The sequence below is a fragment of the Eurytemora carolleeae genome, unplaced genomic scaffold (assembly GCF_000591075.1).
Source record: "Eurytemora carolleeae unplaced genomic scaffold, Eaff_2.0 scaffold930, whole genome shotgun sequence".
Classification (NCBI taxonomy): Eukaryota; Metazoa; Arthropoda; class Copepoda; order Calanoida; family Temoridae; genus Eurytemora; species Eurytemora carolleeae.
Window position 1 is genome coordinate 172,283 of NW_019396817.1, and position 20,954 is coordinate 193,236.

General features: G+C 31.9%; 2 protein-coding genes across 20 annotated transcripts in view; one reads left to right on the top strand and one right to left on the bottom strand.

Annotated features, from left to right (window-relative positions):
• Window positions 1-7,476, top strand: part of LOC111708998 (uncharacterized) — a 36,533-nt gene extending 29,057 nt beyond the window's left edge. For 3 of the 19 annotated variants that reach the window (XM_023482538.1, XM_023482541.1, XM_023482542.1), the window contains 4 exons: window positions 3,488-3,742; window positions 4,409-4,552; window positions 5,368-5,454; window positions 6,628-7,054. In XM_023482538.1, the coding sequence (XP_023338306.1) occupies window positions 3,488-3,742; window positions 4,409-4,552; window positions 5,368-5,454; window positions 6,628-6,763 (622 nt within the window). In that variant the 3' untranslated portion in view covers window positions 6,764-7,054. Of the gene's footprint in view, window positions 1-2,136; window positions 2,184-3,487; window positions 3,743-4,408; window positions 4,553-5,367; window positions 6,266-6,424 lie in introns of those variants that run through there. The other 16 variants (XM_023482545.1, XM_023482543.1, XM_023482547.1 and 13 more) reach the window with 16 other exon arrangements.
• A 93-nt stretch (window positions 7,477-7,569) lies between these two features.
• Window positions 7,570-20,705, bottom strand: LOC111709004 (uncharacterized). The gene is made up of 14 exons (XM_023482565.1): window positions 20,592-20,705; window positions 19,637-19,706; window positions 19,154-19,209; window positions 18,146-18,179; window positions 17,330-17,370; window positions 17,143-17,233; window positions 16,586-16,640; window positions 16,069-16,140; window positions 13,575-13,637; window positions 13,434-13,455; window positions 12,326-12,421; window positions 11,346-11,391; window positions 10,408-10,476; window positions 7,570-7,738 (listed from the first exon to the last, which is right to left on the bottom strand). Exons 1-14 carry the CDS (start codon window positions 20,675-20,677, stop codon window positions 7,628-7,630), a joined length of 912 nt encoding a protein of 303 aa, XP_023338333.1. The 5' UTR covers window positions 20,678-20,705; the 3' UTR covers window positions 7,570-7,627.
• Window positions 20,706-20,954: the final 249 nt, after the last annotated feature.

Below are 20,954 nucleotides of genomic sequence, written 5' to 3' on the forward strand. Positions count from 1 at the left end.
TTTTTTTAAGATAGATATTTTTCCTATTTTGCACTAGGTTTTCTTTCCCTTAAGTGCTATTGAGAAGCTATTCTGAAATCTCAGGGGGGTGCGAAGGGCCTGCCGCCCCCCCCGTATCTGCATCAGCCTCGGCATGTTTAATAAAATGTTGGTTATAGTTTTTATTATCAACTTGTACTCTGGATATGGGCCGGGATCCCAAAACCCAGTCTCTCAATTTGTGTTAGAAATGGGCCTAGTGTTAGTTTTGGAACTAATGTCCCCTGAAGATCATTTGATGTGACTAAGCGCTATCCCAATCAACAGCCTTTGGACTCATACAATCTACACTGTTCATTGTGTTAATTGGACACTGTACATACACTATACGAACACTATACAAATTGCACATTTACAATGCACTAAACTACAGTTATGCTGTAATATATATATATATATATTTTAATTTAATTGGTAGTAAAACTGTATATCTAGTTCCGGTTAACTAAATAATTGTAAACAACATTTTGCAATTTTAGAGACAGACTTTCACAATTTTACAGACAAAACATTGCAATACGCTTTTTCGATACGTTTTTTATGGCAAACTTTAGTTAAGATAAGCGAAGAGTTAGTTTTGATTTTTTGTTTAAAAGTTTTATATTATACCATACCCATACTTCTTTAAAATATACTTAAAGGGAGTGACCGGCAATGTATGGTAGGTGAACTGAGAATGCAGTATTGTGATGAAATTATTAAGGATTCATTTGAGACATATGAAACGTTGTAATGATGTATAATTACTGAGTTTGAGCGCCAAGTCGACTTTCAAAATCATCCGATTGTGTGGTTACGTTTATTATTAAATAACGACGGCTCAAACTCAGTAATTATACATCATTAAAACGTCTTATATGTCTCAAATGAATCCTAAAAAACTTCTCCATAACGCTACATTCTCAGTTCAACTACTATAACAATGCCGGTCACTCCCTTTAAGAGTCCAAAATTTTAAAGGACATAATAAATGTCCAATGTACAAACAGTAAAAATTAGAAAACTAGGGAATGAATGTCATCTTTGTTCTTACTTTTACTGTTTAATGTTACTAAACCTTCAGTGACAGTTCATAGTTAAAAGAAAAGAGTTCCATTGTTTTCTAGTTACCACTGTTCATGTGTTCATATATTTATATATATATATATTCATATCTGTATCTTATCTATCTATCTATCTATCTATCTGCTTCGTTTACATTAGACAAATTAGACCACTGTATCAAAATTATTACGTATTTTTTGCCAAATTGTGAGCTTAAAAATTTGTAAATATAAAAAATTGCATGATTCGCATTTTCACCCACAAAAAGGGACAAAGCTAAGCAAACCTTATTCACGGAATTATTAAACATGGCCGTACACTTTCAAATTTAAAATAAACGTTTTAGATAATCTAAATTTTTTTTATTTTGGAAATAAATTTCTAAATGTTGATTTAATTTAATATCTGGGAAGATAAATCATAATTTATTTTTAACCTTTTCTTCACAGGTCTAAATGTACCTTTTTGATATTTTAAAGAATAGAAGATAATTAAATTCGCTTAAGCTTATCATAAAGTTTTAAGAGTGCACGACTATAACGTTGAAACATTTAAAATCTTGGTATGACAGACTGTTAGCTTATATTTCTCACCTCTGAGAATTGTGGACGAACAAACATTTTATACGTACGCTGTTTCACCCTTCAGATGATTATTTAAAGGGACTGTAAGCGTAATTTAAACTGACTCTCCATGCAAAGATGGGAATGCCCGATTCACAACTGTACCCTTGAAAGATTTGGCTGACCTACAATGAATTAGACCTTTATTACTCTGTTTATTTCGGACTGTGGTTTCTCTGGAAAAGTGACTTACGGAATGCTTGCTTATAGGAAAGACTGGGTAAATTATCAGAATTAATCGCTTTCCGAGTCAGAAAAACAAAACGATTTTGTCTTCCACATTTCAAGGGTATCTTTCTGAACCGATTATGTCATAATGAAGGATCAATTAAAATAACGCTAACAGACTCAAAATAGTTACAAGAACATATCTATTTAGTTTATTTTCTGCACCTTTATTTTCTACTGCACACTGACTAACCCGTTTTAGATTTGATGATTTATATAATTGTACAAAGCAGCTTCAGGATTAGTAAGGTATTCAGGCATTAAGCAAATATTTTTGTGTTTTAAACGTTTAAATGTTTTTTGTGTTGTCTTAGATTTTTTTTCTTAAACAACAATATTTTATATTTTGTTTGTGTCTATTGTCTATTACGCTCATTAAGTTGTATAGAAATCGTAAATATTTTTTCAAGTAATGATAATGTAGTTAATCTAATATTTTTTTAATTAATAGTATTTCGATAGAAATGTATTTGTTTTTTTATTTTGGTTTTATAGAAGGTATTTTTTCGTGACAAATTTAATATTTTGTTTTTGACACTGCATGAATGAGGCGCATGACTGCATGAAATTCAAGTACTTTTCCTTAATATTTTCCGGTTTCGTATTTTTAAATGTCAACTTTTTGGTTTGGTCCAGGAAAATTAGTATAATTATTGATACTACTTGCTGAGACTACTTTTGCACGATTTTAAGATTTTAATGCATGATTCAAATCTAGGTTCGTCCATGAGTAATCTGCACAATACCGTAAATTGTGTTCGATGTGCAATGTCCAATATATATGCAATCGTCAATGCAGTTTTGTAGGGTATAGGGAAAACTTTAAGAAAAGATTAAACAGAGTTTACAAACCCTTTTCAGTCATAATTAACTTATTTTCTCAAACAGAAATAGGTTTTAAATCTGAATTTTAGAGAAAAAAATTCAATTAAATAAAATACGACAAGACGTGTAGTATCTAATCAAATATTTTTTCCGGTCTAAAATTATAAAACAGAAATTTTGGAAACCATTTCATCTTCAACTTAAAACTTAATTTTTACAAAATGTTTTAAAAATGAATTTTACAAAAGAAAATTTTTAAACGAAATTTTTTGACACAATTTGATTTTCACTTTACCCTTAAATGCAGCTGTTCAATCATTTTAAGATGGGTAGGCGGACAACAGGTTTTTCAGGCAGCTTGTCACATTTATCAATAAATTGCTTGAGAACCCAGTGTTGCCCAGGGAACTCATAGTTATTCCAGCCGTTTACCCGCGTTTGTTCGTAAACTACGATTTTTACTAGTTCTCTCTCAAATTAGAATCTCAAAACCAAGCTAAGAACATTCCTGTAGTTTTCCCAAGTTTCCCAATCTAAATTTGAGGCAAATCGGTCAAGGGGGTCATAATTTATGATCGGACAAACAAACAAACAGAGATTGCAAATTTATATAGATAGATACCAGTGAAGTCCTCGTGAGGGATTGAAGTGTCTAGTGTTTGTTTGTAAGCTGCATCATGGATTTTTTCCTTCAATTTAAAAAAAAATTTACTTAACATTTTTTTCAGTTACAGTAGTGAATCCTCCCTATTACCCAGCAAGCCTCCCACCCACCCTCCAACTACCACGCCTACTCCCCACCCCTCGGGCACGGCAGCCTCCACACGACGAGTGTCTAGAGACCGAGGTCGGGTACTACCGACCCCTTTGGAGGTCTCAAGAATCCCTAGGGAGGTCTCTAGAAGCCCCAGTGGAGGTCGGCATACAGCTCGGAGGGCGGAGTCACCTAGACACGCCTACTGCAGAAACCCAATATATTCCAGGTATTTTCACACTAGCGCAAAGGAATTGAGTCTCTGTCACGAATTGAGTCTTTGCAGCTGAATTTCAATAACCTTAGATATTTCAAACTGAAGCTTCTGTTAAATCAAATAATCTAAGTTTGAAATTAAAATATCAAAAGTTTACACCCGAGTTCACCGTGGCAGAGGAAACTTAATAATATACAATTTACCATTATCTGAAACCAGTTATTTTACATTTTTAAATTAAGTTTAGTTAAGATAGGGATAAGCACATTTGAGTTTTTGGCAAGGAATCAATTCCTTTATTATGTCCACTTCTGCGTTAAAATTAGCATTTTAGCAGTCCTGCTGGGGGGGGGGGGGGNATGCGGATCCACGGGCAAAAAATTAACCAAAAACTGCAAAAAAAAATTTACTCTCAAAACCCAAATCTGAGCTATTGAAAAAAGAGAGATTATAAAAATTTCCTAATTTCTGAATGGTTCATCAAGTTTTGGTATAAAAATAAGACAAAAAAATTAAAAATTCTGTTGTTAAAATAATTCAATAAATTCCGGATCCATTTTTTCCGAGGCGGACCCAGGATCCGGATCCGCATCAAAATTAAATGGATCCTAAGCACTGCATTTTAGATTAATTAATACTTTAATTAAATGTTGATTAAAAACAAGTTTATTTATTTAGTTACAGTCAGCTGTACAGTGGCAGTACACGACACAACTGGTTTAGTAGTGTACTAAACAACAACAACCATAATATATTAAACAGTACTGATAGCGAGGGGAGCTCGTCAAACAGCTCTAACAGTTTCAGATACAACATGGCCAGGTAAATAACATTTGGTAATTTCCAAGAAAAATTTCTCCTGCCCCCCCCCCTTCCTTATTTTTCAAGTGAACATTGTACAAGGTTGTGTAATTTCTATATTCTATACAACTTAAATGGGCTTTTGGGGCGCCCCTTTCCTGCAAATAATTTTAGCTTTTAACTGTTGCTCTGCATGTCGGCCATTTTTAATCATTTTCAAATTTTGACAGATTTTTATATTCTAATTGGCGCATTTTCAAAAAAAATTGCCAGGCATTTTTTTCTTCAATTTTGATGGCCCTACACAATTAACAAAATCTGTTCAGCCGTGTTGACATTTATTGGATACAAACAGACAAGACAGACAATTAAAGTATATACATAAATGAAACCTGGAATAAAATCTACATAGGAAGGGATGGGGAGGGGGCAGACCACTAATTCCACTGTTTCTCCAATAATACGAGAGGGGTTGAAAAATACAATTTAACCTACAGAGAATTTTTTACTTTATTTTAGTTTTAATTTGATTTTATATTCTTTCTTCGAAAGTTTAAATACATATTTTAAACTGCAAATCATTATTGATTTTGTCAAAGTTTAAAATTTAGTCATCATATCGAAAGGTGAAATTTATCATACGGACATTAAAAATGGGAGGGAGGAAAGAATTATCTCTGCTCACCAAATAATTGAAACACGAACATGTCAAGTGACATTCCATTTTTTTCATTGATAACCTCGGCACAATTCTGTTAACAATGAATCTATTTAATATATATTGATATGATTAAACATGACCCACATCTAATAATATAATTATTGATTATTTCTAGAGCTATATCCGTCGGTAGACTACCCTCACACAAAGAGAAGTATTTCTCAACACGGGATGGAAAACTCTGCATATCCTTACACAACAAGTAGATAAATCTTCACTGGAATATAATCAGTACATGCAGTACAATAGGGTCTTAAACAATATAGTTCACAGTACAGTGTCTTTCAAGAACATGTACTGTGGGGAAGAAAGGTTTAAATTTTGGAGAAGGAAGGGTAGAGCAAAAGAGAAGGAAGGATAGAAATAGGGAGAAGGAAGGGAAAAACTAGGGAGAAGGAAGGGAAGAACTAGGGAGAAGGAAGGGTATAACTAGGGAGAAGGAAGGGTAGAGCTAGGGAGAAGGAAGGGTAGAACTAGGGAAAAGGAAGGGTAGAGCTAGGGAGAAGGAAGGGTAGAACTAGGGAGAAGGAAGGGAAGAACTAGGGAGAAGGAAGGGTAGAACTAGGGAGAAGGAAGGGAAGAACTAGGGAGAAGGAAGGGTAGAACTAGGGAGAAGGAAGGGCAGAGCTAAAGTGAAGGAAGGATAGAACTAGGGAGAAGGAAGGGAAGAACTAGGGAGAAGGAAGGGAAGAACTAGGAAGAAGGAAAGGTAGAACTAGGGATAAGGAAGGGTAGAACTAGGGAGAAGGAAGGGTAGTGCTAAAGTGAAGGAAGGGAAGAACTAGGGAGAAGGAATGGTTGAACTAGGGAGAAGGAAGGATAGAGCTAGGGAGAAGGAAGGGTAGAACTAGGGAGAAGGAAGGGTAGAAATAGGGAGAAGGAAGGGTAGAACTAGAGAGAAGGAAGGATAGAACTAGAGAGAAGGAAGGATAGAACTAGGGAGCAGAATGGATAGAACTAGAGAGAAGGAAGGATAGAACTAAGGAGAAGGAAGGGTAAAAGTAGGGTAAAGGGAAAAACTAAGAATAAATAAAGAACCAAGGAAAAGCCAGGAAAATGATACAGAAATGAAACAGAAAATGCAGAAATTAATGACTTTAATAAGATTATTAAGTTTGTCTGGGTAGTATATCTTTGTCCCAGTTAGAAGTAACCCGTTGCCAATATTGCAGTTCAATATTTTGATATGTACCCCATGAACCCATTGTACCTTAATTTATTGTAAATATTTACAATTGTACAGTAACATAACATTTAGGGATATCATTGTTCCCTTAACCTTTTTAATCCAGATTTTTAATTCCAGTCAATTTTATAAATAATCCTTGTAGTTGTATCTCTGAAAGTAGAGAAATTTACTAATCAATTATCACAGATTATACACAACCAGAGATGTAGGAGATGTAGTAATACTATTCATTTTATATCTTACTAGTAGATATCCTTGTTTACAAATACTACAGGGTTACCCACAAAGGATGTTACTTAAAGGACGACCTAAAGCTCTCTAAATCAAAGATATGAGGGTTGAACAAAGAATTTTGTTTTAAATAAAGTCTTTAAATGATATATCAAATAATTTGGCAAAGAAAAAAAAACAAGTTACGAGATTCTTGAATTTTAGAAGATGGTTTGAATAATTTCACTACTGTCGTCTCTGAAGTCTAGTCATATGAGGGTAACCTACTACATTTTGTGTCTAATCTGTGACAGTGTGAAAGTTATAAAGCTTACAAAAAAAACTAATGTCAACTCTGTAAAATTCTCTGTTCATAATCATAACTCTTTTTAATCATTCTTCCAGTATTACTTACACACTTGCAGTTATTTTAAACATAGTCATTAGAAAATGTATTTTATTTATAACTTCAGCTTATTTTTGATATTTTGTTAAAAATCGAGATTAGTTTTTCTATTTATCTAAAAAGTTAACTTTTACTTTGGGAGCCTTTTAAATTGGATATAATTCTTATTTTACTAGATTCTTATGATTAAAAAATTGAATCATCTTAATCATTTTCAACCAATTCTTAATCAGAAAATGCATGGTTTACAAATTTATTAAAATTTCAGATTTAGTTCAATTTAATTTAGTTAAAAACTTTCAATTCTGGTAGGAAAACAAGTTCCAACCACTCAAGTTATTGATAAATTTGTGGTTTCATGTTAAATATTATTTGAATTAATTGATTTAACATTTCTGTGATATATTATACTAGAGATTTAAATATATTCAATTTATTAATTTAATAAATATTTTAATTCCTTAGAATTTATTATTGTTTTATAAGAGATAGATGGTTAATTTTATAGTTTATTTACATGCAAAGATAAACAAGTGAGACACTAAAAAGTGTTTTTTTTTTTTAAACATTTTAATCTTTACTTTTTCGTATTTTACTGCTTTTTCCCCTTTTTTCTTTTTTCTTCTTTTTTGCATTTTTCTCTTCCAGATCTTTCCCCGTATCTTCATCTTTTATCAACCTCTTGAATAAAAATTAAATTAACTATAAATGTTATTTTAAGGGACCATGGAAAAGTTTTGTTAGATTAAGAATACATAAGATATCCATATTTTGAATTTTATAAACTTTTTTTCATGTGTGTGGTTTGCAAGCCAAAATAGTCCCGGAATATAAAACTAAAGATTGGAAATAACCACCAAATAGAAAAATCGAAGAAAAAGGCCCTTTTTTTGCTTGACGATATTAAAACCTGTCATATCAATTTGATGTTCATGGAGTTCATTTTATTGTGCATTTTTTAAATTAGTGTATTTTTTTTTAAGATTTTTAAAATTATCAAGATATTGGAAATATATAAAGTTCTAGATAAATATAAGAATAATTTAAGGTCTGAACCCGACATGGAACCCTCAGGGTGCAGAGCATCAACATGCAGTCTGCGGCCTGGAATCCATCCAGGCTATCACACAATGTTTAATATAGTAATACAGGTGTTGTCGCTAAGGAACAAGATTCTGACGATGAACAGATAGACAAAGGAATAACCCTCAAATCAAAATCGATAATGCAGAAAACTCTTTATTTCCTAAAAAAAATGAGGCGGTCTTCAAGGCGGCGTCAAAGGCGGAGCAGTCATACACGAAGAAATCAAGGTTCGTCTCAATCGGTTTCTGGAGCGATTTGATGGTGCTTTTCAATAGTTCTATGTTGTCTTGTTGGATTACTGTATTGAGCCTGCGGGTGAACATCGAGATGAGGTGATGATGGGGTTGAGTTGGATTCGTCGATGTTCAGTTCCTCGTCCAGGTTACGGACGTGGTTGGTTGGTGTAGGACATATCATGCATCCTTGCATCCTGCAGGGATTGTTTCTTGTACATCTTTGGGCTTCCGAGAGGAGCTTTTAGGTTGAAGACGACATTACATGGAGGGGGGGTTGTTAATGGTTGACAACAGGAAACTAAAATCTATGAATGTAAGAGGCTCCCTTAAAACTTAGAAGTGCTTTAGCGTGAGTGAGACTATGAGACACAAATGTGCGTTCTCTTTTCCTGTCAGAGTTAAGTAATAAACCATAGTCTTGTTTTTGTTGCTAAGAAAGTGTAGATTAAACAAAGATCAGTTTTAAAAACAAAACCACGTGGCCAGATGCAAGGATTAGGGAAATCTTTATGAATCGTATAATCGAAGACTTTAAAATCTCGTGCTTACTGGGACACATGATACAATGAGAACCAGAAAACTGCAGCTTAAGAGGACAACATTAAAGCAATAATTTTTCGGTATTTGATGTTACAAAGAATTAGTTTTACTAGACAGTAGACACTTATTAAACACTAATTAGACACTTATTTAATCACCAATTTAGTAAAATGCGTCTAGACCAGTCCAAGAGAGCTAAGTACCTCTCTTAACTAATCCTGGTTGGTAAGGGCGTATACAGGGGGGCAGTGCCCCCACCTAGACTTGTAAAGAACTCAGAGCTATCACACTTTTCAAATCTGAACATGAAGAGTGAAGAGTATAAAAAAATTAATTTGCTGTTTTTTCTGCTTGTTTTGTTTGAAGAAGAGATAAAGTAGTACTTGTAAGTATCCAAGAAGAGATAAAGTAGTACTTGTAAGTATCCAAGAAGAGATAAAGTAGTACTTGTAAGTATCTTGTAAGTATCCAAGAAGAGATAAAGTAGTACTTGTAAGTATCCAAGAAGCCAACTGTTTTGAATTTGCGGTTCAAATTTGGCCCCCCATAGGAGTTCTTCTGGGGGGGGGGCGTCGCGCATATTTTTCTCCCCCTAGATTTATTTCTGTATACGCCCTTGCAGGTTGGTAGGGTTTAGGCTAGATAATCTATCCTACGAGTTCATAAGTTTTGCTAATACCGGTATTAACAGCAATGCCAGTTTCAATAAGAGCGGCATTAGCTAATCCACCCGCAGGGTGATTTAGGTAGGATCATCTAACCTAAATACTGGTATTAATTTGGTTTGGTCCTGATATTCTCGCAACCTCATGAAATACAGGGATGCATTAAAAACGAAGAAACACTTTGTATTTTACTTAATTTGAAAACTGATCTCCCCCTCCTCAAATAATTATTAATAAAATATTTTGAATATAAAAAAAACATTTTCATGAGAAAAACTTTTTTAAAGAAATTTTTTTCTAAAAAATATATCTTACTTTAAAGTTTTTATTTTTTAACTTTGATTTGATTGAAATGTAAAAAGTTTAACTTACAAAATATTACATGAATTTTTAATCTGTCTTTTGTCATAAAATAAAAATGTATTATTTAAAAGTTGTCTTTGTAATTATTAACAAATTGTTAAGTTGAGAAGAGAAAAGAGTTACGCAGAAGAGTTTAAACCTTAAAGATTGGATGATAATCCTGGTTTTAACTAGGATGGCTTATGAATGCAAAGCTGTTCTAGGCTAGATAGTAGATAAGCCTACCACTAATTAGGCAGGATTAGCGACTATAAATATGAATATAGGTATTTCCTAAACACCGGTGTTTAGGAAATATGGTATTAACTAATACCGCTCTTATACAACTCTTAAGATACCGGACTCTTGGACTGGCCTTCTATTTGTATATTACAAATGCTGTGTCTGTATTTAAAATAATAACTTGAGCCCAAAAGTCGTCTTCTAATTCCAAAGTTTCCTGATTCTCATTTCACCATACCTGGAATGAATCATACTGAAAAACAGAGCAGGAACCACTACAATATTCTTCTCCACATTCTTGGCAAACCTTAAAATATAATAAAATCTAAATACAGGGTTACCCAATACCCACCAAGAAAGAGGCTTAGATGGCGACCTGGAACTCCGTATATGACATGAAGGTTAAAATTTTTGTTTTCCACATTATAAGAATATTTTGTGTGTTGAATTCTTAGACTGTTTTACAATGAAATTTTTGACAAATTTGACTGAGTATTGCATCTTGAAATATCACAAAGTTGGTTAATGAGTGATTTTAAGATGGGTTTAGTATAATGAGTCAGTAATTGAAAAATCATTAGAATTTGTGATATTTCGAGATGAAATATTCAGTCAAATTTCTCAAAAATTTCATTGTAAAACAGTTTAAGAATTCAACACACAAAATATTAATCTTGAGTAGAATTGAAAAAATGGTTTGAGTTGTGCTTTTTTGAGTGACGCGGCTGGATTTTTTAAAATCACACTTTAAAGGCCCTAAATATACCATTTAAAAAAGTAGTTTTGTCCGGAAGAGTCAAATGTGGTGGTACGGAAGGGGAAGTAGTGGTGGCTCATGGCCGCCTGCCTTCCCCCGCTCGTGCAGGCCACAATTAAGAAAGCTTAGCAGACGGAATTGTTATCAGTCAATGGAATACATTTTTTTTACTTTTATTTAGAGTGTCACAAAATTAGCAGTTTAAAGCCGTGTTATAAGCAAAGCAATTTTCCGGCTTACAGAAGAAGAAGAAAATAACTCTCAAAGAATTGCACAGTTTGCGATCGTTTGTGATAGTTCATCCTCTTCTATATACAATTTTTTATCATTAACTAGCTATCGAAAACAATTTTTTATCGTCTCTCATATATCATGTTTAATTGGACACACTGTAGGTTAGATAAATAAATAATATTTACCAAAACATATTTCTCCATTACTCCTCCACGACTGCAGCTTGGATTTCTAAATGAAAACATGTATACTGTACAATGTGACCTCTACTTTTAGAAAGTAGATAAGATAAGATAAGATAAAGTTTATTGCTAAAACACATGTTTCTGTGTACAGAACGAGTTTACAATTACAAATTGATGATTATATTAACAGTACAAGTATAAAGCAATTAGGTGGAAATTAGCTCTTGGCTGTTTTGATTATTTTTTCAACCTAATTTCAATAATGATAACAACACATTTAAATAAATAAATTTAAGGAGAACTATTAGAGATCAGGGTGCGATTTTATTCTATGCAAAATAGTTATATTCATTAACTAGAATAACCATTAGAGTTTAAAGTAATTTTCTGACATTTACACAACAAATATCAAAGCATATTTGAAAGTCAAATTGAGTACAACATGGAGTTTGCTTTGCGGGTGCAATATATAAAATAGCATATTTTTTTAAATCTCAGTTGGAAGCAATAAGTAGTATTAATTGATTCAAAACATTGCATGGTATTAAATCATAATTGGCATGAACTCATCTTCATCAAGCTCGCAATTGGTGTACCGTACCATTTTACCATCTATAGCACCCAACGAGGTTATAGTGTGTAGAGTGATGATGCACGCTAATCCTATAGTAATTTTATAGGCCATTAACTATACCGAGAGCGTACTGCATAGTTGTTTATTATAAGTTGATTCTGGCCTAACCAATATTAGTAAACAATTGTAAGTGTACAGTACAGCTAACTGAGCCCACAGGTAGAGAACTATCATCGCCCTGATAGCACCCTAGTCTGCCACTTTAATAATAGTAAATTGTGAATGTATACTGTACACAAGATGCTCTAACAGCCTTAAAGCCAGACTGGTACTTCAAATAAACCGGACTTTTCAGTAATTTTTTTTTGCTAAACTAAGACATGTTTTATTGAAACTAATGACCAACCTTATAACTAGGAATGGATCCACTCCGTTCAGATCATTGACAACTTTCTCCTCATCCTTTCTTGTTCTTAACCGTAGCTTCTCTAGTTCTACCAATCTATAGTAGAAAGGGATTCTTATCGAACATTTATAAAACTTTTCATCGACATAGTTTCTCCACAAAGCATAGAGTAATAAAACGAAGAGGTGAAGCTTAGCTCAGATGTACACAACCGACCTCCCTATTAATTAATTGATAGAGTGGTCGGTTGTATACATCACGATATGTTTACATATCTAATACTGTGCACTTGTATATAGAGTGATCGTATCTAAAGGGGGATTTTATGGAATTGAACAATCTTTAGATTCTCTTTCTTTATTTAAAGAGAATTGACAATTTTCAAGTTTGTAGGTTTTCAATTAATTAGCAAAAAGTTATGTCAAAAATATTAAGTTTCTTGGGCATGAATACAGTAACTTAAAGCATTCTTATTTCAAACATTTTTATTGTTTACAATCCATATTAATTGTCTATCTAATTATCAATACTAATATTCAATTATCTACAAAAAACCACCCCTTAAAAATACGATCACTCTATGTACAAGTGTACAGCGTTAGATGTACGTTAACATATCGTGATGTATACAAACAACCACTCTATTAATTAATAATAGGGAGGTCGGTTGTGTACATCTGAGCTAAGCTTCACCTCTTCGTTTTATTACTCTATGCCACAAAAGATGAAACTTCAGAGGAGACTGTATGTATTACATAATTTACTCAGTAGTTTTCTTTAAATTTACGGAATCCTTTATTTGCTTCTCAAAAAAATGAGAAATTGTAGAATACGAAAAAGTACATGGATAACCAGAAAACTCTGAAATATGAAGACGACTTTAAAGCAATATTTATGTGTTTTAGATGTTGTTACAAAGCAAATAGTTAAATCCCTCATTTAGTGAAATGGGTCTGTTTACACTGCACAATAAGTGTTTTGGACAATTTAATTAGACATAACTTCAATTTAAAACCCTTGACTTCCTATTTCAGAGTTTTCTGGGGATTTTTTCAATCCTTCAACATTCCATTCAAAAAAAATTTAAAACTAAAACCCTTTTACTTACTTCGAAAAAATGTTTTCATCCACTGGGGAAATAAATCATAAAATTTCAAATCAAATAGTTTCAAAATAAAAAAATCAAATTTCAGTTTGTTTTCAAGATTGGACTTTTTTTAAAGATTATTTTTTTATAGTTGATTTTTCCCTAAATTAGTTGGACGGGCCAGGGTCAACATCTTCCAGTTTATTTCAACAGCTGACAAATCAGCTGAAATATTTAAACAGTTGACAAATTAGCTGAAATATTTTAACAGCTGACAATCAGCTGAAATATATATACAGCTGACAAATCAGCTGATATATATATAAACAGCTGACAAATCAGCTAAAACATTTAAACAGTTGACAAATTAGCTAGAATACATATAAACAGCTGACAAATCAGCTATAATATTTGAACAGTTGACAAATTAGCTAGAATATTTAACCAGCTCACAAATCAGCTGAAATATATAAACAGCTGACAAACCAGCTAAAATATTTAAACAGATGACAAATTAACTAGAATATATATAAACAGCTCACAAATCAGGAGAAATATATAAACAGCTCACAAATCAGCTGAAATATATAAACAGCTGAAAAATTAGCTAAAATATTTAAACAGTTAACAAATTAGCTAGAATATATATAAACAGCTCACAAAACAGGTGAAATATATAAAGAGCTCATAAATCAGCTGAAATACATAAACATCTGACAAATAAGCTGAAAAACTTTAAACAGTTGAAATATCAGCTAAATAAATATCATTAGCTAACAAATAGGCCGATATACAATCAGATAAAAAGCAACTGAAACGTATAAAGAGCTGACAAATCAGATTAAAAAAACTTAAGAGTATAAAGAGCTGACAAATCAGATAAAAAAACAGTTGAAAAGCATAAAGAGCTGACGAATCAGATAAAAAACAGCTAAAAAGTATAAAGAGCTGACAAATCAGATAAAAACAGCTAAAAAGTATAAAGAGCTGACAAATCAGATAAAAAACAGCTAAAAAGTATAAAGAGCTGACAAATAAGATAAAAAACAGCTAAAAAGTATAAAGAGCTGATAAATCAGATAAAAAACAGCTAAAAGTATAAAGAGCTGACAAATCAGATAAAAAACAGCTGAAAATTATTAAGAGGTGATAAATCAGCCAATAAATGTAGACGGCTAAAATATTATTTAGATAATATAATCAGCAAAATTTTAAACAGGTGATAGGATAGATCTTTGCAGATATAAATAAACATAGATCTTTCCAGATAAAGATAAGCATATATCTTTACAGATATAGATAAACATAGATCTTTGCAGATATAGATAAACACAAGGGTGTAATGCAAGGAAAGTTAATTGCGGTCGTGTATACTCTGCGTACACATTGAAACCAGTTCTCTTTGGGTGGAATTTGTTAACAATAATAGATGCATCAGTGTTCGTTTAGTATCCGAGGAGGTTAAAAGCATTACATTTTGATAATTTTAATAATTCACAAAATAGTTTCCTATGACCAGAATATTTCATTGATTCTTTATGTGAAAGGTGGATCCCATGTCAGGCTTTGACATCCGTCTTGTGTTTACATTACCGCCCAGAGAGAGTGCACTGCAGTACAAAAGATGTGTACACTTCTAAAATAACTTTCCTTGCATTACATCCTTGGATAAACAAAGATCTTTGCAGATATAGATAAACATAGATCTTTGCAGATATAAATAAACATAGATATTTGCAGATATAAATAAAACATAGATCTTTGCAGATATAGATAAACATAGATCTTTGCAGATATAGATAAACATAGATCTTTGCAGATATAGATGAACATATATCTTTGCAGATATAGATAAACATAGATCTTCGCAGATATAAATAAACAACTAAAAACATAGCTCAGAATACTAATAGTTATATTAGCATTCGAGTTATTTTCAACTTATGTATAAAAAAGACTTATTCAACTGATTGTTTTGTAAATATAATGAGGAAAACGTATTTTACAAGAAATGTTAAATACAAGAATTAACAATTAATATGTTGAAGGGTTCGATAATAATTGAAATAGTGAAACAATATATTGCATAATTTGCACATTTGTGTAAAACTGTTTATTAAATAAATTCAAGCAAATTTTAAACTACACCATTTATAGATATTTATGTATATCTTTTTGTGTGAATAAATCATTCAAGAGAGTAAAGACAATATTGATTACCTATACCATACAGAACGCATACTGGGAGAACAAGGATTAGAGTATCATCTATACGGACAAGGATTACCAATCCGTACGCATACTGGGAGAACAAGGATTAGAGAATTACCTATCCGTGCATGACTCTTACTGGGGGGACAAGGATTAGAGAATTACCTATCCATACATGACGCATACTGGGGGGACAAGGATTAGAGAATTACCTATCCGTACATGACGCATACTGGGGGGACAAGGATTAGAGAATTACCTATCCGTACATGACGCATACTGGGGGGACAAGGTATAGAGAATTACCTATCCATACATGACGCCTTCTGGGGGAAAAGGATTAGAGAATTACCTATCCATACATGACGCATACTGGGGGACAAGGATTAGAGAATTACCTATCCATACATGACGCATACTGGGGGGACAAGGATTAGAGAATTACCTATCCGTACATGTCGCATACTGGGGGGACAAGGATTAGAGAAGGGATACTCGTCAATATCTGATAAACAGCCTAAAAAATATAAACATTCATTTAGTCTTTTTAATTCTAAATCGACTTCAGATTCAAACTTTTGTGTGAATCCTGAGTCTTAAACGTTTGATCTCGTTATTAAATGTTCGAACTTTAAATTTTGGAGATTAATCATTTGAATTAACCCGTTATCACTGACACACTGTAAATTTCGGTTCATTTGATGTACTGGAATGCCTTTAAGGAAGCTACTGTTTAGTAGACATACATGCAGATTATAAACGGATAAAACAGGACAGTACAGGACAGTGAGAATAATTGTGATATTTAAGTTATCCCTGCAGTGTATGACCACCGTATAGTTCTACATAAGATGGAGATCAATGTTTGATCCCAAGATTCACAAAGTTCGGATTTCTGTATCCTGTATTTACAAAGAGTGCATTAATGCATTACTTATATTTTGCATTTTATTTTAACTAACCTTGCTCAGATTCTTTCAATGGTCCTCCTGCAGACTCGTTTTGCATAATCTTTGACTGCAAAATATAACATTGTTAGATGCTGAAAAGATCTCCAAGGTTAAAAAATGAGATGGTATCCTACTTCCTAAAGATTTGCCCACAAACAACATTATCTTTATTCTACAAATAATTCTTAAAGATACTTTCATCATAAAGTTGCATGTCTTATTAACAAAGGTACTCTTCAAACCTTTATATGAGTAACAATAGGGAATGTATTGACGTTGTTCTCTTAATATTTCTTAAAGATACTTTCATCATAAAGTTGCATGTCTTATTAACAAAGGTACTCTTCAGACCTTTATATGAGTAACAATAAGGAATGTATTGACGTTGTTCTCTTAAAAAGAGTTAAATTCTGAAAATTAATCCGCCAAGTCATGCACTTTTCTAGAGAGACCACAATTGAAAAAGATAATTTTTCTGACAGAAAAACAAGAATATCCCATTCATTCTTGATCAGAGAAAGGTTAAAAGGTTGTGCATCGGACTTTTAGAGTTTTTATCTGAAATTTACCTTTGCTAAAAGTAGTTCTTTATCTTTAGTATGAGCTCTATCATGACTAGTTTGAGGTCGTCTTTCAGAACCAACATTCACCTCAGGAGGCCTGAACAATACACACAGAGGACAATAATAATATTTGGAACATAGTCAACATAAAATTCATTTAATATTTTGAAATTATTATGATGAAAAATATTACCTTGCTCCCTGTGATACAACTGTAAGAGGAATAGCTTCTAACTGCGATTTTATTTTGTAAATAAAGTTTTAAACAATTTTTTAAATTTTATTTTTTATTGGTTTACGAAAAGCAGCTATATGAAATGTGTCCCATTCAGATAGCACTATTTTTTTTATAAAACCACAAAATTTAATACAATTGATATTATAGAACTATAAAAAATATGTTTTATGTGGCGCTATGTACCTCAAAATGTTTGACTAAATTTTTACTTAAAATCGATTTAAATTGATTTCTATGTTTTACATGGTTCATTTATTATCATATTTCGCTTTATAATTTAAAATATACAGTGGGGCACATAAAATGGTGGAATAGGACATGACAGTTATAGACTATACAGATATGATTTTTAATAGTTTAATGAACCACAGCTATCATGTGTACACTATACACTGTACACAGAAAAAAAAAACCATTTGCTTTATAACAACATAAAATGTACAGAATATTGCTTAAATATCGTCTTCTATTCCACTATATACAGAGCGTCCCATATTATATTATGTTATCTCCAAGCTTTAACGCCAAAATACGCACATAATACTCAAAAAACCTAGTATTTTCTGGAAGAAAACTTTTATAAAAACCTTTTACGTTTTTTAAAATTGATTCATTGTTTTTAAGTTTTCTGATTAGTCCCTAAAATCACCATTCTGAGCTATACACGATCTAATATGATGTGGGACACCCTGTATTTTAAAGAGATAATTGATAAATATCTTATTGTAATTTTTAAACTTTTCTTTTTAAAATTAATAAATCAGAAATAACCTTTCTCTCTGAGTTTTTATATTTCTTCTTTTTCCTTAAAAATTAATGGTTTTTGTTAATAATATAATTATTTATTTATTATCATATTGTAGATGATCTAAGGCTCATGTTTTTTGTTTGGTTAGTTTGAAAAAATGTTCTAAGTTGAGTGGGCCGAATTTTAAAACGAAAAGGTATAAAAGGTAAATCAGGGTTCCCAAACAAGTGTGTAAAAAAAGCATACAACTTTCATTTTGAAATAACAATAAAAAACCTTGAATTTATGAAAAGTAAAAATCTCTAAATTTGTATTGTCTGTCTGTTAGTGTGCATTTATCAATAAAACTAGAAACTACGCAACTAATTAAAACAAACGTCACAAAATTCAATTTTAATTAAAAATTTTGCATAATTGAACTTTTATTTTGATTAAAAATCCGTACAAGACTAAGACAAATATTCAAAATGACTATAGTCCTCAAATGTGACAAAATATGTTTTTTAATAAGTTCAAATTATCCTGATTAAATTAATATTTGTATAAACGCTCTAAAATCCGGCTTGTGAACAGCTGCCTTTAGTTCAATCGGATATTAGTGAGAGGATTAAGAAGATATCAAAAACAGAGGATTAAGAAGAAAATCAAAAGTGTGTACATGGGATACTCAGATTAAGCGATAGAAAATTAAGGATATCAGCTCAGGGCAGTTCTAAAACTAGTTTTGTTCCAAAAAATCAACATTTAGCGAACATTGACTGCTCAGTGCTGGTGCTCAAGCCATGGACTGGAAAAGTTATGAATATCAAGCCTTGTTTACAATATTTCTCATTGTTTAAATTAAAACTTTTGAATTAATTGTCCTAATACGTCAGTGTATGTAGACAAACAATTTTATAGTTTTTGAAAATCCACCGACGAAAAAAGAAAAATCTGTGAAATTTTCAATTTTTATAAAGAATGGGGTAAAAAATGGAAGCATGGAAAACAACAGTAATAATTATTATAAAAAAACTTAAAGCCTAGGATACCTGTATAGCTGCATTGCATTTTCCAACATTTGAATTTGTTTTCTCGTCTCTTCTGCCTAAATAATAAAGGTCAGGAGTTTTCAGCATAATAACTCATCATAGTAAACCATTATATTAAAAAATGCAGCAAACGATGCATAATCTTAAAATCGATAAAAATGAAAACCTTATTGGGAATTTTATTGGAAATTGAACTGAGCTGAAAACTTTAGAATGGTGGATATCGGGATTAAGGCTTAATCCACTCTTTTTCTTAATCTGCAGATTAAATATTGCTCCTTCTCCACTCATTTTTAATCTCCAGATTAATTATCCGATCAGGATTAAGGATATCCCATTCAAAAGTTCCCAGCTCAGGATATATTGAAATACATTGACGAAAAAATTCTTTTAAATCCGCGGATACTATTTTCAACTCAATCCTATTTCCTATCCTGGATTTCTCAATCTTCATATTTGCATATACACTATGCATTTACTTACATCCTCTGGTTGTATTCTATAATCTGGTATCTTCTCCATTAATTTCTTGTATTCATCCTCATTTGATATCCTAGGATTTAAATACTTTTAAACAGAGGCAGCTTTTGACGGAAGGGTGGGCAATGGCATACTGGCAGCTATACTAGCTCTTCTTCAATTCGATTTTTAAGAATAGATTTTAAAGATTTTTAGCGTCGCCCTTCTATCACTCAACTGCAGCCCCAAACCATGGTAAGGAGCCCTGGTATGTCAAAAAAGATAGCCCCCCCCCCCACTCCTGGACAAATTCATTTATTCCTTAAAACATTTATTAAATAAATTGTTAATTTTCTTTCAAAGCCTTTAGCTTTGCATTTTATTACTTTTTTCATTGTTGACATTAGACATTTTTCCATTTTTCACAATTCTTTGTTATTCCAATTTAATCATTTATTCCTTCATTCAAGGTGCCAACAATTCCCCTTTCCCCCCATACACCCCTTCTAAACAAACTTCCCCCTCCTTCGACAATTAATTGTCGCATTGCAATCAATTCTATCATTTTATTTCAATGATTTGCAATTTTTTGCTGCAAAAACTCATGAAACAACGGCAAAGTAAAAATAACTTTTGAAATAAAATTTTTCCTGTCAGTCGGGCGCCATTATAAATTTCACAAAGTATCTAGTTTTTACTTTCGTTATAATAAATGTGTCCCAAAAAACGCCATTTTATACATTGTTCAATTTTAATTTTTTTTTTGAATTTTTGAAATCTATGGAACTTGACATTTCCGGTCGATTCAATAAATGTCAAATTTCAAACTGTTCTTATTTCTTCAATTTTTGTTATTCATACCTCTTATTGATATCGTTCGATTGGAAATGTTCCATAGAATTAAATAGTGTTAAAAAATGTCTAATAGAGCATGTTTTTTTGGGACACCCTGCATACTCTTCATTAATTAAATACTTACGTAGCTTTTCTGAGATCAAGTATTTGTGGCGGGGGTTTCTTTTTGTTTAAAACATCCTCTACTTGATACTTTGGAGGCTCAGACATTTTAAAATCTCAAATGTTTATTTGTACGTACATGTAATTTTTTAGGTATAATATAGTTGTGTACGCATTATGTTGAGTAATGTGTACACGATTATTGTATAAAATCTTACAAGTATTACTCATGTATTTATTTTTTTAATAACGTTTATTTTATCAAAATTGTTGTACATGCATTTTAGCTAAGATATGTTTATAAATGCATTCTTGCAAAGATAGATATAGCATATTAACTTTTTGTGCCTATGGAATGTCCAAAAAAATGTAGCCATTACACCCA